This window comes from Pelophylax lessonae (assembly GCF_965119305.1).
Source record: "Pelophylax lessonae genome assembly, chromosome: 3".
Classification (NCBI taxonomy): Eukaryota; Metazoa; Chordata; class Amphibia; order Anura; family Ranidae; genus Pelophylax; species Pelophylax lessonae.
Window position 1 is genome coordinate 24,590,682 of NC_138770.1, and position 17,048 is coordinate 24,607,729.

The 17,048-nt window shown below is 43.1% G+C and overlaps 2 protein-coding genes across 2 annotated transcripts in view; one reads left to right on the plus strand and one right to left on the minus strand.

Annotated features, from left to right (window-relative positions):
- Positions 1–17,048, plus strand: part of LOC309550250 (uncharacterized protein) — a gene marked incomplete at both ends in the record, with an annotated part of 974,848 nt that overhangs the window by 39,726 nt on the left and 918,074 nt on the right. The gene's annotated exons all lie outside the window — the stretch shown is intronic.
- On the minus strand, positions 12,560–13,580 carry LOC309550780 (uncharacterized protein). Its single transcript, XM_082251116.1, has 3 exons — positions 13,378–13,580; positions 13,164–13,261; positions 12,560–13,075 (listed from the first exon to the last, which is right to left on the minus strand). Exons 1-3 carry the CDS (start codon positions 13,460–13,462, stop codon positions 12,797–12,799), a joined length of 462 nt encoding a protein of 153 aa, XP_082107242.1. The 5' UTR covers positions 13,463–13,580; the 3' UTR covers positions 12,560–12,796.

The following is a 17,048-nucleotide window of genomic DNA, read 5'->3' on the forward strand; positions in this document are numbered from 1 at the left end:
GGCATGCTCCGTTTGTGCCCAGAGTAAGTCCCCTCGGCACCTTCCGTTGGGCCTTCTGCAACCCATAGCCACCGGGGAGCGCCCATGGTCACACCTGGGGATGGATTTCATTGTGGACCTCCCTGCATCCCGAGGCCATACGGTCATTCTCATGATTGTGGATCGGTTTTCCAAAATGTGCCACTGTGTTCCTCTCAAGAAGTTACCCTCTGCACAGGAGTTGGCCACGATTTTTGCCAGGGAGGTCTTCCGGCTGCACGGTTTGCCCAAGGAGATTGTGTCGGATCGGGGGAGTCAGTTTGTGTCCAGGTTCTGGCGCGCCTTTTGCTCCCAGTTGGGGATTCATCTCTCCTTCTCCTCGGCCTACCACCCTCAGTCCAATGGGGCCGCAGAACGATCCAATCAGGCCTTGGAGCAATTCCTTCGTTGCTATGTCTCCGATCACCAAGACAATTGGGTTGACCTCCTGCCTTGGGCTGAGTTTGCCAGGAACACGGCGGTGAACTCTTCCTCTGGGACGTCTCCCTTCATGGCCAATTATGGGTTCCAACCTGCCGTGTTACCGGAGGTATTCTCTCCCCAGGATATTCCGGCTGTGGAGGATCACCTTTCCGTCCTACGTGCTTCTTGGGTACAGATCCAGAAGTCCCTTGAGGTCTCTGCGCAGCGCCAGAGACTCCAGGCTGATCGCAGACGAGCGCCTGCTCCTTCCTACCAGGCCGGAGACCGTGTATGGTTGTCCACCCGCAACCTCAACCTTCGAGTGCCCACTCCCAAGCTGGCGCCTCGCTTTGTTGGTCCCTTCCGAGTGCTTCGCAGGGTAAACCCGGTAGCCTATGCCCTTGCGCTTCCTCCTGGCATGCGGATCTCCAACCTGTTTCATGTCTCCCTGTTGAAGCCACTGGTGTGTAATCGTTTCACTTCCTCGGTTCCTCGGCCTCGTCCGGTCCAAGTGGGCAATCGTGAGGAGTATGAGGTGAGCAATATCCTGGACTCACGCCTGGTCCGCGGTCGGGTGCAGTTTTTGGTTCATTGGCGTGGTTATGGTCCAGAGGAGCGTTCCTGGGTTCCCTCCGCAGATGTCCATGCTCCTGCCTTGCTCCGAGCCTTCCACGCACGCTTCCCTCAGAAACCGTTCTTTACTCCGCGGAGGAGGGGCCCTTGAGGGGGAGGTACTGTCATGGTCTTACCTTCTTGCTGTTCTCCTTCGTTTGACATGTGCTGGTGGCCATCTTGGTTTCTGGGTTTCTTGTAGCCTCCCACCCTGCGGCTCCTCCTTCCCACTGGGAGGAGCTGGATGCCTAGCTCATATATATAGGAGGTCTGTGGCTTCAGTTCCTTGCTTGGTCCTCCTGTGTTCACATGCTTCTAAGACTGCTGCTGCTTCTGGTTCCTGATCCTGGCTTCGTCTGACTACCCTGCTGGTTCCTGATCCTGGCTTCGTCTGACTACCCTGCTGGTTCCTGATCCTGGCTTCGTCTGACTACCCTGCTGGTTCCTGATCCCGGCTTCGTCTGACTACCCTCCTGGTTCCTGACCTCTGGCTTCGCAAGGACTCTGCTTCGGTTTCGCCATCCATTTGGACTTTTGCTTTACAGCTTGATTTTCAATAAAGTCTTCTTATTTTCACTTATCTGTTGTTGTACGTCTGGTTCATGGTTCCGTAACAGTCCTTTGTGGCAGTTGGGAGCCTCTGTTTTCAGCATTCACTCCACAGTTCCTTTATACTTTTTGAATGTATACATGTTCTGTAATTGATGATCTTGAAGCCACTCCCTGTAACCCCCTTTTGTCCACTTGCTGTAAATAAACCTTCTCTGCCCTGGATGGAGCAGTCACTCAGAGGAACCCTCCAGATGGCATCAAATTGACTACAGCAAGCGTGTCTGTTCATTTCCTTGCTGCCGAATGCTTGGATAACCTTATACAAAAGAGCTGTACATTGTACTTTTCAGTACAAGGGTTTAATGGCGTTTGGCACATATTAATATCCGCAAGCGAGCTTTCCAGCGTATTGAGTGAATTCCAAGCCCTATTAATTTCCAAGCCCTATTAATTTCTACGACACGGGCTACAGAAAAACTGACATTTACAAAGAAAAAATGAATCAGATAAATTGCCAGAAAATTAAATTTCCTTGCCGGCTTCTTTTTTTTTAAACACACAGACTCCCAAAGGTCCCCCAATACATAGAAGAACCTCGGGGGGGGGGGGGGGGCTGTGTGCTGTTATGGCAATTTTTCCTTTGTAAATGTCAGCACTTTCTGTACATCACAGAGATGCCCCTTCACAGGCAGGATTAGGACCCCCCCCCCCCCAGGATTAGGACCTCCCCCAGGATTAGGACCCCCCTCCAGACATGATATTTAACCAGTACAGCTCTTTGGAGATACATAGTACACCCAGAAAGTGAAGCTGATGGCGGCAGTAGCAATGTTTGTTTTCTTCAGCCGGCTCCCATCTGCACAGTAAGAGTGATCGGGGGAGGGGGCTGTATAGCTGCCTAATCCTATATACACTGCAGGCAGCCCCCACCATGACCACGCCCCCCCCCAGTGTGGTTCTGGGGCTCTTCCACTTGTCCTAGTACCCCAAGACCACACCCATCGGCTTCAGGAGGCCAAGAGGGAGGAGACTGGTGAATGCCCATCCCCCGATCTCCTCTGCACTGAATAAAGCCGGCAGTCCTCAGTTCTGAGTGTTTCCCATTTCCCCAGAAAATCCCGCCAAGGAAGCATCTATCCAAGCACCATCTGTGCAATGGAGGGTAGAGGAGACATTGGAGGTCTAATACACCCCCCATGTCTTATAAAAAGGACCGGTCACCTGACCAATGATATCACATGGGGGTTTGTTACCTTCTTGTCATAACAATACAGCTAAGTAATAAAAAAGAAACAAGTTAGAAAATATAAATTATAATAAATGTATTAAACAAGATAAAAAAATAAAAATGATGATAAAATGTATGGTAAAAAATGAAAAGTAACCCCCGCTGCCCTGCACACACCTGGAAAGGCACACACAGGGTGTATATGTATGTAAAGTGTGATTGCAGCACACATGTGAGGTATCACCACCAATGTCATAGTGAGAGGAATAATTCTACCACCAGAGATCACACTTATCTCTAAACTGATGAGCAGGAAAGCGCCCCCTATGGAGATTTTTAGGTACTGCAGTTTGTTGCGATGTCACAGGCACACACATTTTTATTACTGGACATGTTTGGTATCTATTTACTCATCACACCTCATCTTTTATATTTTATCCAAACATTGTGTATAATGTGTGTGTGTTCCCACCCATGGAGGTGGGAGGCATATAGTTGTGGTGAGCGCCCCCCAGAGGGGAGAAGGATGACACAAGCACCAAGTGGTGTTTATATAAGGAAGTGGAGAACTTTCTTCCTCACACTTATTAATGGACTTTGTTTGAGGAATGTTTGGAATGTGATGTTTGCACATCTTTTCACTTTTTTTACTGTTTATATATTTTCATCATGGCGCCAATGTGAATGGAGAGGTGTTTTTGTGGTTATTACACTCATTTTTCACTATTTTATGTATAACAAAGTATTGTAGAAAAGATCACACCATAGAAAATGGGGGAAAGGAGAAAATAAACCCGGATATGAAGGTGACATTTGTGTACGAGGAACACCTTAACAATTACCACCATTTTATTCTCCAGGGCCTCTGCTTTCAGAAAATATATGTTTGGGGGTTTTATCTAATCTTCAGGCCCAAAATCTGCATTTTACCAAGGGTGCAAAAATAATGGAAACACAGCTCTGGCAGTGAAAGGGTTAATGTGAGCTAGATGGGATCACGCTGCTGTGGTCACATTAGAGCTCCCCCTAGCTGCAGCCTGGTAATAACATTACAAGGAGGACTATTCATTTATCTGCTACATACTTCCCATCTTTATATAAACCTCTCCTGACATTTCGGGGTCTATTCATAAATAATTTACATAGTAATCTGCCCGGTGACAATGCATGTACATTCCTTCTGTGTGAATGGGGGTATTGGAGGAATGAAGCGATCTGCTGAGCTGGGTGAAAGTTTTCCATCAAATGAAAATAAATAATGTTACATTTGTTCATTAGATGGCGCTAACATCTATCATACTTGGTGCCATCTAATGGCCAAATGCAAATTTTCAGGTTTAAATGAATGGTATATATCATAGGTAAAAAGGCGCTGGTAATCTTAATATATCACGTGTTATAAAAATTAATAAGTGATTTAAATTGTAATATATGTGATTAAAATTGCTACAAATATATATATGATCTACTATTGGTGCAATTAGCAAAGAAAAGTGCATACCAGTGCAATTTCAATTCAGAAGTGTTTGTGCTTCTCAAAGTAAATTAATCCACAAAGGTGTGGATCAGTGAACCAATAAATAAATATATAAAGAATTCCATACAAAAATCACATAAGGATATATAAAAAAATCACATAAGAATATATAGAAAAAGTATAAATATATAAATGTGCTCCAAGTAGTGTTTAAAAGGAGACTGCCTGAGGACGCTCGTTAAGCGAAATGCATTGTGGTCAATGCTAACCCGGAAGTAACACACAGAGGCATTCGGAACAGAGGCTGGGATACACATCCACCGCTGCAATACAAAGAAAGGGGGAAAGGAGATACAGGGTGCTGCAGATCCCCGGAGAATATCTTCCTAAGGCCCAAAAAAACGATTTTGTACTGCCGAATTGCCCAGTGCCAGGAGGGCACAACAAATAGTAAGAGGCTAATTGTCACCTTATAGTGTATGTTTTTTGGAGAATAAAACAGTATTTCACTATTGGAGGCTATTTGTTCTTCTATATCTTTATGTGTATGGGGGGACTACATGGTCCAACTCGAGTAATATAGGAGCCAGAGATCCAAGCAATCGAGGAGAGGTCTGATCCACCCAATAAAGGGATCACAGGCGTTGGGGGTCCTTGTGACCTGCTGCTAGCTGGTAAGAGGCCACGGTTGTCACATCCCAGCACCTGGAGCACTGTGAATGGATTAATAAGAATTCACCAAGCACAATTTTGATTGCATGCTATTGCTTGGACTTTTAAACACTACTTGGAGCACATTTATATATTTATACTTTTTTATATATTCTTATGTGATTTTTGTATGGAATTCTTTATATATTTTTTTATTGGTTCACTGATCCACACCTTTGTGGATTAATTTACTTTGAGAAGCACAAACACTTCTGAATTGAAATTGCACTGGTATGCACTTTTCTTTGCTAATTGCACCAATAGTAGATCATATATATATTTGTAGCAATTTTTAATCACATATATTACACTTTAAATCACTTATTAATTTTTATAACACGTGATATATTAAGATTACCAGCGCCTTTTTACCTATGATATATACCTATTTATTGTTTTATTACAATTAAAAGGGCAGCAGGTTCAACAATCTTTTATTTAAAGGGCCAGGCGCCTTCTCTTTTCTTTTTATTGTTAAATGAATGGTAGCTTTATTATTGTTGCTTTGATGACGTTCTATCCTTCAGTGTGCACTGAACTCACCAGTGTATGAGGAGGACCTCAGATGTCTGTATGAAGCCATGCCTGGCCAAGGAACTAAGGGGTCTATTTACAGGAAATAAAAATACATAGCAATCATATCATTTTATAACATTGTAAATTAACATCTGTGCCACTTACACAACGCTTGGGGTACATAGCAAGGAGACGGTGATAAATGGCGGGGTCAAAGTCAGCTGGTCATGAGTTATAAAGATTAGCGGGATAATAGACATGTGCATGAAAAAATGTAAGTAAAAACAAAACATTTTTTTTTACTCGAACAAAATTAAAGTTACACCCAGGCACATAAAATCCCCCCTCCAAACACTTTTTGATGCCCCCCCCCCCACCCCCACATATACACACTTACAAACATAAACGCAGCACTTGGGGCGCCTACGCCTGAAAACATTGATTGTGATACACGTTACATATCGCCGCACACACCGGAATGAGAGCGATAATTCTAGCACCAAACCTCCTCCATAACACTAAACTGATGACCTATAGGGGGCTTTTATAGCATCACCTATAGAAAATATGGGGTACTGAAGTTTGTCACCATTTCACAGGCGAAGGCACATTTAAGGTGTGACATGTTGGGTATCTATTACCTCGGCTTTTACATTTTACTGAAAAAATTGGGTATTTTATTGTGTTTTTGTGCCCCCTAAAATGAACTGTGTGTTATTTACTGATATTTTGCGTTTCCTGGACTTTTGCAGTAATATTGTGTGACATAAAGAATTGGAACTACCACTATTTTATTTTCTAGGGCAGTGGTCCTCAACCCTGGTCCTCAGGGCCCCTAACAGGCCAGGTTTGCAAGATAACTGAAATACATCCCAGGTGATATCATTTGCTGCTCAGTGATTGCAGTACTCTAGTCTGCATCTCCCCAAGGTAATACTTAAAATCGGGCCTCTTAGTGGGCCCTGAGGACCGGAGTTGAGGACCACTGCTCTAGGGTGTCTGCTTTTAGAAATGATTTAATGTTTTGGGGGATTTATATAATCTTCAGGCCTAAAATGAATTGTTAAACATGTGGGCAAAAAATGTAAAACCAGCTCTGGCAGTGAAAGGGTTAAAGAAAAAGTTCACCTTGGGGAACACGTTACATGTTCCTGTTTCTGCAGCGGCTCAGCGATCCGAGCCCTCTGTGTGACAGCAGTACGGGGAGAAGTTCTCCTTCGGGAACATGTTCCTGCAGCAGGTCAGCGATCCGAGCCCTCTGTGTGACAGCAGTACGGGGAGAAGTTCACCTTCGGGAACATGTTACATGTTCCTGTTCCTACAGAGGCTCAGCTATCCAAGCCCTCTGTGTGACAGCAGTGCGGGGAGAAGTTCACCTTCGGGAACATGTTACATGTTCCTGCAGCGACTCAGCGATCAGAGCCCTCTGTGTGACAGCAGTGCTGGGAGAAGTTCACCTTCGGGAACATGGTCCTGCAGCAGGTCAGTGATCTAGGCCCTCTGTGTGACAGCAGTACGGGGAGAAGTTCACCTTCGGGAACATGTTCCTGCAGCAGGTCAGTGATCTGAGCCCTCTGTGTGACAGCAGTGCGGGGAGAAGTTCACCTTTGGGAACATGTTACATGTTGCTTTTCCTGCAGCAGGTCAGTGATCCGAGCCCTCTGTGTGACAGCAGTGCGGGGAGAAGTTCACCTTTGGGAACATGTTACATGTTGCTTTTCCTGCAGAGGCTCAGCGATCCAAGCCCTCTGTGTGACAGCGGTGTGGGGAGAAGTTCACCTTTGGGAACATGTTACATGTTCCTGCAGCAGGTCAGTGATCCGAGCCCTCTGTGTGACAGCAGTGCGGGGAGAAGTTCACCTTCGGGAACATGTTACATTGTTCTTAAAGAAGAAGAAATGATTAATGTTGTAACTTTTACCCGTATGATTGGAAGTAAATTGATTTCCCGTTAGTATGTGGCTGCAACACGGGCATCCATTGGCTCCACATTTGTAGTTCCCTTTAAAGTGTAACCAAGTAGGCATTTTAGGGACATTTCTACAGAAGAAACTGGGGGATAGTGCCTGTCCAACAGTGCAGGCACGCCGGGGAACCACATTAGTGCCTTCTTGAAGTATGTTGGCACATATTTCATCGGCGCATAACATGGGAAGATGTCTGTAAATGATGTCTCTGACTTCTTTGAATTCTGCGCTGTAGGGGGTGGAGAAAGTGAGCTTGGCATGGCGTGTAGTTTAGTGTATAGTTTTTTAAAAGTTACAACATTAATCATATCTTTAATTGTAAAACCAATTATGTAACATTTGCCATATGCAATATGTGGGCAGGACAATCAGGCGTTTACGTGACCGGTTCAATGAACATTTATATAGTGTGACCAAAAACTCCAAAACTAATGTAGCTAAACATTTTAATATGTACCATAATGGGGACAATACAGCAATGAAAATACAAATTATCGAAAAAATCAAATCACCCCCACGGGGGGGGGGGGGGGGTTGGGACGACGACACCTTTTGGCTATTATGCAAAAGAGAGGTCTTTTAGATTTTTCATTTACAGACCCGTATACCACAAGGTATGAACTTTGAATGGGATGTGACCCATTTCTATGAATAAGACCACCCTGTGCATCAATCATATATATATATATATATATAAATATCTTGTATGATGTGATTCATGTCCATATAGATATGTACTTAACACCTTGTTGATAATAACACGCATAGGGCTTCTCTTTCCCCTCTCATTACATACTGCGGAAGATTAGTCTGTTTTCTTCAGCGGGGAATCTTTCTACTTTGATACACTCGATAAATCACTGCAACACCTGGTGAAGTTTTTATTTTATTTTACTTTATTCTATCCAACTAATTTTTTATCCCTCTATTTATTTGTGTACCATTGTAATCTTAGATCCACACATACCTATAATATATAAAATAAAACTAAAATAAAATTAATAAAATAAAATAACAACAAAATAAAATATTATAAAGCAAAATAAACGATATACGAGACCAGCATAGTTTGTTTTATGCTATAGACGGTTTAACATCCCACTATCTAGTATTCATTAATATAATATAATATATGTGACTCATTTTACATTCATATACATTTCTCTTGTCTCGCCCTCTATTTACATCTGTTCTTAGATATATATATATATCTATTGGTCTTATCCGATTCTTTATATATAATTCCTTTTTTCTTGTTTTCCGCCCACATACACGGTCAGATATACATACAATCGGTGGTTTATCCGATGTTACACACTCCTGGCCATTCCATTTCTCTATGATTTTGCTTTTATGGGGGAATGGTTGGTTGTCATATGTATATATATATATATATATATATATATAGCGGATAATCCATAATGTCATAATGCATTTCATGTATTTACACCTATGTGCTTATTCATGTTTTATTGATTATATTGCATAGGTTGTTTTTAACAATTTTTATTATTATACTTTATATAAGTTTCTTTTCTCGTTCACATGTTTCATCCAATCTACACATGCACTTGTTTCTTTTCCTTTTAGGATTTTATATAAAAAAGTTTTTTTCATGCCCATACACTATGCAATTCGAATTGTTCACATTGTTCATCACTGAAATCAAGATGTATTAAAGGGTGCATTTGTATCACCTGCAATCCAGGATAATGATTTACCTCTTCACTTGTACCACCTGTTATCAATTGTTAATTGTTTATTGAACACATGTGTGTGTATATATCGAGATGTTATACCAGTTTTTCCTTGTAACGACTAAGCACATATCTTAGTGTGTGAAACGCGTCTACCTTGCCACTTTTTTGCCACATTGAGATGTCTAATAAACCTGGATTTTGACCACATCTGAGTGCAGCCATTTCTTTTCATTATAAGGGACAAGTAGACTGTCATAGGGGCAAGTAGATTGGGACCCCGATTTAGTCCCTTGGATAAGTAGTTTTATCAAAAATTTCCACACCCATGAAACTGTTTCTTACATGATGAAGATCAGCCATGGAGTATATCTGAGGTGTATATCAGGGTGTGCTTCTTCCACACATGTCCACCAACATTCATATAGAAGACATTTTCCACACTCAAGGCACTCATACACCTCGAGGGTTGTGTGGGATCCCTGATGTACAGGAAGATAGGACTTCAGTCAGGAACAATTCCCGCACTCAGGACAGGAATACGGCTTCTCCCCCGTGTGAGATCTCTGATGTGTGAAAAGATGGGACATCTGAGAAAAAAATTTCCCGCACTCAGGACAAGACTAATGCTTCTCCCCTCTGTGAGATCTCTGATGTGTGTCAAGATTTGACTTCCGTGAAAAACATTTCCCACACTCAGGACAGGAATACAGCCTCTGCCCTGTGTGAGATCTCTGATGTGTGGAAAGACTGGACCTTTGTGAAAAACATTTCCCACACTCAGCACAGGAATACGGCTTCTGACCTGTGTGAGTCCTCTGATGTGTGTCAAGATAGAACTTCAGTGAAAAACATTTCCCGCACTCAGGACAGGAATACGGCTTCTCTCCTGTGTGAGATCTCTGATGTATGTAAAGATAGGACTTCTGTGAAAAACATTTCCCACACTCAGGACAGGAATACTGCTTCTCCCCCGTGTGAGATCTCTGATGTGTGTCAAGATGAGACTTCACTAAAAAACATTTTCCGCACTCAGAACAGGAATACGGTTTTTCCCCCATATGAGATCTCTGATGTCTGCAAAGGCTGGACTTCTGTGAAAAACATTTCCCACACTCAGGACAAAAAAAGGGCTTCTGAACCCCCTTGTGAGATATCTGATGTTTGTAAAGATTGGACTTCACTGAAAAACATTTCCCGCACTCAGGACAGGAATACAGCCTCTGCCCTGTGTGAGATCTCCGATGTGTGGAAAGACTGGACCTTTGTGAAAAACATTTCCCGCACTCAGAACAGGAATACGGCTTCTCCCCCCTATGAGATCTTTGATGTCTGCAAAGACTGGACTTCTGTGAAAAACATTTACCACACTCAGGACAGAAATATGGCTTCTCCCCCTTGTGAGATTTCTTATGTTTGTAAAGATTGGACTTCCCTGAAAAACATTTCCTGCACTCAGGACAGGAATGTGTTTTTTCCCCGGTGTGGGATCTTTTATGTCTATTAACATGGAATGTAGATTGGAAACACTTCCCGCACTCAGTACAGAAAAACCTCTTATCTGTTGGAAGGACGGCACCGTCCCTCACAGTCTGAGGTTCCTCAGGATAAGAGGAATACGATGGTCCGGCACTGTCCCTCACAGTCTGAGGGTCCTCAGGATAAGAGGAATACGATGGTCCGGCACCGTCCCTCACAGTCTGAGGTTCCTCAGGATAAGAGGAATACGATGGTCCGGCACCGTCCCTCACAATCTGAGGTTCCTCAGGATAAGAGGAATACGATGGTCCATCTACACTGTGTGGTGCCGGATGGACATTTGAGGTAGCCGGGTTTTCTCTTGGACTATGCTGTTTGATGTCCTCATCTTCTACTTTACAGTCTGGAGACAAAGTGAGACAATCCTCTGAGGTTTTCCTCATCTCCCGTCCATCTACTATAATAGAAATACAAAGATTATTACTAGACATGAGCCGATTGGTTCTCCAAAAGCAGGACTCCGCCCACATCAGGCAGCTTTGTCTCTGAGGATCTTACAATTCCACCCTACACTCGGTCTGGCTGGGGGCTGAGATAGAAAAAGCCCGTAGTGTATGTGCCCCTGGGGTGGCAGCCCAGGGGTGCCTTAATTTCTCACTGGTGAGGGGCAGCTCGCTGTGAGTTTTTTCTGCACCTTGGTCACTGCACTATGAACACCATTTTCACACTTGCCTCTTGGGACAGGCCTTTTGGCTTGCACCAGAGGAATTTTTTATTCCGGCTGGAAGGCCTGCCTTGGTTCTTCACATGGCACCAAAGCACTTTCCCCACTTCCCCTTCCCCCATTTTTTTGTTTGTTTGTCCTTTTCTTTGGAGTTTGTCACTGCACTTTCACCTTTTTTCTCTTTATTTGCACGACTGGAGGGTGTGGGTCCTCGGGCCCTGCCTTGAGTCTTGGGAGGGGGTGGATATGGCCTTTTGGCTTAGTTCGCCCTCTCCCATGGGGTCTCCCTTCGGGGGAGCTCCACTTAGTACTTGATGTGGGCTGTTTCGGCAGTCCCCCTGAAGAACGGGGTCAGTTTGGTTTCGGCCGACTGACCACAAGTACCTTAAATCCCTGTCAGGAGTCTTGCGCCCCGGGGGATCGAGGTTTCGGGTCCTACCTCTTCGGAGGGAAGACCATACGTTTTCACACACCCTGTGCTTTTTTGTGTTCTCACTTTGTGTGTGTGCACTTTTTTATGCACCGGGTGGAGTCTTTTGAGTGTGTTCCACACGCTATGGGCTTAAAAAAAGAAAGAAAGTAAATGGGTCCTCTGATCTCCTACCAGTTCATTTCTTTATTCATGGACCTTAGTCACAGAGTGAGGGAACAACGAGAACTGTCTTTTATAGGAGTGACAGTGATGAGGGGATTATAGGACGAGTGTCCCCTCCCCCTCTATCACTCATTGCCATCTTCCCAACACAAGAAATCCCGCACTTCCTTATTTAGTCCATAATTTAGTCATGAATAACAGCGGGGCTGAGTCCCACCAGAGGTCAGAGAGTGAGGATGGGGGGAGAACAACCAAGATGAAGACTGGACTGATCCTGAAGATCTCCATCATTGGGTTACTGACTCCTCCCTCATTATCACTTTCTGTTTAAGGTTCCTAAGTTGGAGGATGTTATCACATTATTATCCCCATGTAAAAGTCTGTCCTCCAATCAAATCATCAGATATAAAATGTCCAGCTGGTAGGAAATGGGTGTAACAAAAGAGAATCCATATTATGTGTATATATAGCAGTGGGTAGAGGGGAGAGCAGGACTATGTAATGTACAACTTAATGTATAAGATACAACAGATAGGACTATATAGTATCAGAATTATGTAATGTACAATATAGAGTATATAGTGCAGGGGTCAGGAGTATGTAATGTATTTAATGTTAAGGACCCACCTGTGTTGATCTTTGATGTCCCCGTTATTCCATCCACCTCTGCAGAATGTTGATCATCCCTCTCATACGTCTCTTTGTCTTCTGTTTTAACATCAACTTTTATATCTATCGGATCTTCACCCTAAACCAAGAGAAAGATCAATAATAACATCTGTATGACATAATAATTATTATTGTGACCTCACCAAAAAGAATCCACACATCGTCTCCACGAATCCACGTTCTATATTCTCTGTCCCACCAACCTTGAAACAGTGAGGGATGGTGTGACCTTCCTGTGTGGAATCCCGGGAATACAGAGGACGGGGACATCTCTCTGGTGGGTTCCTGGTATTAGGTGGCTCCATCATATCCTTGTGTTCTTCTATAAACTCCATTACTTCATACTCCTCATCCTCCTCTTTATACTCTTCTTTAACAACAATATTATCATCCCCGAGGATTCCACTCTGAATATATAAAAAAATGAAATCAATGGTAACAATGGAGATAATGTACAGATCCTAATGATACTATCAGTGATTGTTCCTCATCTACCTGATGATGGTGGGGGATGGTGTGACCTTCCTGTGTGGAATCCCGGGAATACAGAGGACGGGGACATCTCTCTGGTGGGTTCCCATTACTGGATCCATCTGTAGGAAACACACACACTGACTGAATACATTGTTTCTATGTGTTTATCAGATGATGGGGGATCTAGGTGGATCCTCCGTACTGCTCTCTCCTTTACAATAAAGTCTCCTCTTACCCGGTGATGTGAGGGGCGGCTGATTCTCCATCATGACGTCCTTGTAGAGATCCTTGTGTCCTTCTAAATATTCCCACTCCTCCATGGAGAAATAGACAGTGACATCCTGACACCTTATAGGAACCTGACACACACAATGATACAGTCACCATCCAGACACATCCCTTGTCTGTTACTGGATAATGTCCCAGAATTCCCAGCACCGCTCACCTCTCCTGTCAGCAGCTCCATCATCTTCTTAGTGACTTCTAGAATCTTCTGCATGTTGCGTTTCTCAGGATTTAGGGAGTCACATGGAGGCACTGTGATGGTCATATGATCACCTGACTTCAGAAGAGGGAATCTCTGTATTGAAGAACCAATAGGAATGTCATGTTAGAATCCCAGAATCCTCCTCACCTCTCCAGTCAGGTCTGTGTTTTATTAATAGAGATAAGAGTGATGTCATGTGACCTCCCAGAATTCTCCTCACCTCTCTGGTCAGATCTGTGTTTTAGTAATAGAAATAAGAGTGATGTCATGTGACCTCCCAGAATCCTCCTCACCTCTCCGGTCAGGTCTGTGTTTTAGTAATAGAGATAAGACTAATAATAGAAGGTGATGGCGCCCTCGATGTGCAATAGATATAAATAGCTTTATACATGAAAATTATAGTAAATAAAGATGTTGAGCTAGACCAAATAATCAATGTATTATCCAACAAGTGACCTGTATGGATTAAAGTGCATAGCTCTAGTAATGGACTAATCCATAGTAAATACATAAAACAAATAACGCCAATCCGTGACACAATATTATTATTATTATTATTATACAGGATTTATATAGCGCCAACAGTTTGCACAGCGCTTAACAAAATGAAGGCAGACATTACAGTTACACTACAATTTGGTACAAAAGTAATCAGAGGGCCCTGCTCCTTAGAGCTTACAATCTAAAAAGGAGGGTCAATTGATACAAAAGGCAATAGCTGTGGGGGACGAGCTGATGGAGCAAGTGAAACTGTGTTATTAGTTAGTAGCCGGGTAGGCTTCTTTAAAGAGAAGAGTTTTCAGGGATCGTTTAAAGATGGATAGATTAGGGGACAGGCGGACAGATTGGGGTAGAGAGTGCCAAAGAATGGGAGAAGCTCTGGACACATAAATGCAAATATAAATCCAATGTGACTGTTCCCAACTCCAAATATACGGAGTGATTCTGTGAAGGGGATATCTTCCAGTTCCCTCATCACAGAGGCTCTGAGGGTAGATGGCAACTCACCAAAGGTGTTTGACCCTATATTTACAGGAAGTAAAAAAAAACTCTGTATAGAGGACCAATTGGTTCCTCGGCTCACACCATACCGCTCCAAAGACCCCTCTGGATGTAGCTAGAGAAGTAAAGATGTACTCCACCAAAGATATTGAAAGGGCTTCTAGTGCAGTCATTTTATTGATGTTTCTTTAAAAGCGATATAAAAGAGATTTTGCACTCACAGGTAACCGTGTCTGCCCGGCACGATGATTGCTACAGCATGTGTGGATGTGAACCGTATGGCGCCAGAGTTCCAACCATGCCTCCCTCTCGGTACTAGGCTCGAAAGGGAAGTCACCTGGAATTCAGGGAAGTGAGGAATCCCCGCTCAGGCATACGTTTCACCGTACTTGGCATCTTCAGGAAGTGACTGTTTCCGGTTTGCATTAATGAATGAGTGGGATTGGTTAAGCTCCTCCAAAATGAGGTGGGGGGGCAAACATAGGAATAGATGTTTGCCTCTATCAGGAAATATTCATCCGCACATGCTGGAGGAACCCTGGTGTATAATCAATCGTATATCATTCTGACAAACACCATGATGAAGTATAACATTTTAAAAATGTATTTATGGCGCTTATGCAAAGAATATAAAAATATACATATCATAATTTTATGGTTGAGCAGACCACACATGAGGGGTTCTACATTTAGATCTTTGAGATTGCACCTGCCATAAAAAAATAATATATAATGACTTTTCCCCACAATTAGGACCATGATTGATCTATTTACAAGTCAGATGGCAAAACTGCACTTCACTGAAAAGGGAATGTGAGAAAAAATGAAAGAGAGATAAATGTAAACAAGAGATTTCAAAAAGGAATAAAAACTAAAATGTAAAAAATGATGAAATCTCCCTGATTAAGACAATGTAATGGGGGGGGGGGGGACCCCATGCTGTGGTGAGCCCGTTACATAGTAATAATGAACCTTAATAAAAGTATAAAAAGTTTTCTTAAGAAAAGGAAGTTGAAAATTAGTAATCAGTAATAAAGCAATTTAAATCCACATCAATGTTGAGGCCCTGGGGATACAGTGATTGGAGCCTATATAGCCATTGGGTCTCCATTTGGGAGACCTTTTTGGTCATATTTGTACCTCTCCAATAAGGACGAACTTTGTCTATACCCCACAATCTCAACAGTGACGGGTCCTGGTTGTGTACCGGTTTGAAATGGTTGGAGACATTATGATGTATATACCCCTTTCTAATGTTCTCTTTGTGCTCCCCCACCCTTTTGGCTAGTGTTCTTGTGGTGAGACCTATAAATTGGAGGTTGCAAGGACACATGAGTAGATAAGTGACATACCCACTGTCACAGGTTAGGAGTTGTTTTATCTCATATTTTTTCCCCGTGACAACAGAGGGGTAAACTGTTTCTACTCCTGTTCCTGACCGTTTTACGTGCCTTGCACCTATAAAAACCAGTATGGTCCAAGGTGAGAGGTCTCTTTAGAGGCTGAGTTACATTTAAGGCCAACATGTTGTGCAACCCTGGGGCCCTCCTGTAAATTAAATTAGGTTTATTTGGGAGAGTTTTTTTCAAAGTATGATCCTTTAAAGGTATTGGCCAATATATTTTAACTATTTTTTCTACCTCTCTATAGTGAACATTGAAAACTGTGAGAAATGCACAATTGAACTGGTCCCCTTGTGTGTCCCTATTTTTAGGTATTAGTAGGGTATTTCCATCCAGTAGGCCTGCTTGTTCCCTCGTGGTTTCAAGTTGTTGTTTATGATCTCCTTTTTCCAGGAACCTCCCTATCAGCATGTTCGTTTGTGTGTGGTAATCATCCTCTTTTTTACAATTCCGCTTTATTCTTTGGAACTGACCCTTTGGAAAAGCCTTCATCCAACTTGGAGGATGACAACTCCGGGTTGAAATGTATCCATTTTGGTCAGTATCTTTAAAATGTGTACGGGTACTAAGATGATTTTCCAACTTGTAAATTTCCAAGTCAAGGAATTGGATTACCGATGTATGCCATGTACGGGTGCATTTAATATTGTACTCATTGCCTGAGCGAGCGACGTATGGCTACGTCGCTTTGCCCACCAGCGGCAGTGTGCCGCAGTAAATGTACAGTGGGCAGTGCTGAAGTGGTTAAAGTTGATCTCTGTGAGGTTAAAAATTCCTGTAGTTAAATCTCTTTTTTCCTTTTCTTTTCTGCCACATCTACAACCTCTCCTCCTTTTCCTCCTGTGAGGTGTGGAGTTGGGATGGGGTATTGGGGCCTCCTTCTCAGGATAGGATACTGGTATCCCCCCTTGGTGACTACCCCTCTGGGGGTGTTCTTGCTGGACAATCTTGAAAGGTTCTCTCCATTCCTCCCCTTGTGAATCGTATTTTCTATAGGGTGGTCTACCTCTTCCT

Coding starts and splice junctions, on each gene's coding strand:
- LOC309550780 (XM_082251116.1), bottom strand. CDS start 13,462: ATGGAGGAGTGGGAATATTTAGAAGGACACAAGGATCTCTACAAGGAC. Junction 13,262..13,377: donor GCCGCCCCTCACATCACCGG/GTAAGAGGAGAC, acceptor TGTTTCCTACAG/ATGGATCCAGTAATGGGAAC. Junction 13,076..13,163: donor CCATCCCCCACCATCATCAG/GTAGATGAGGAA, acceptor TTATATATTCAG/AGTGGAATCCTCGGGGATGA.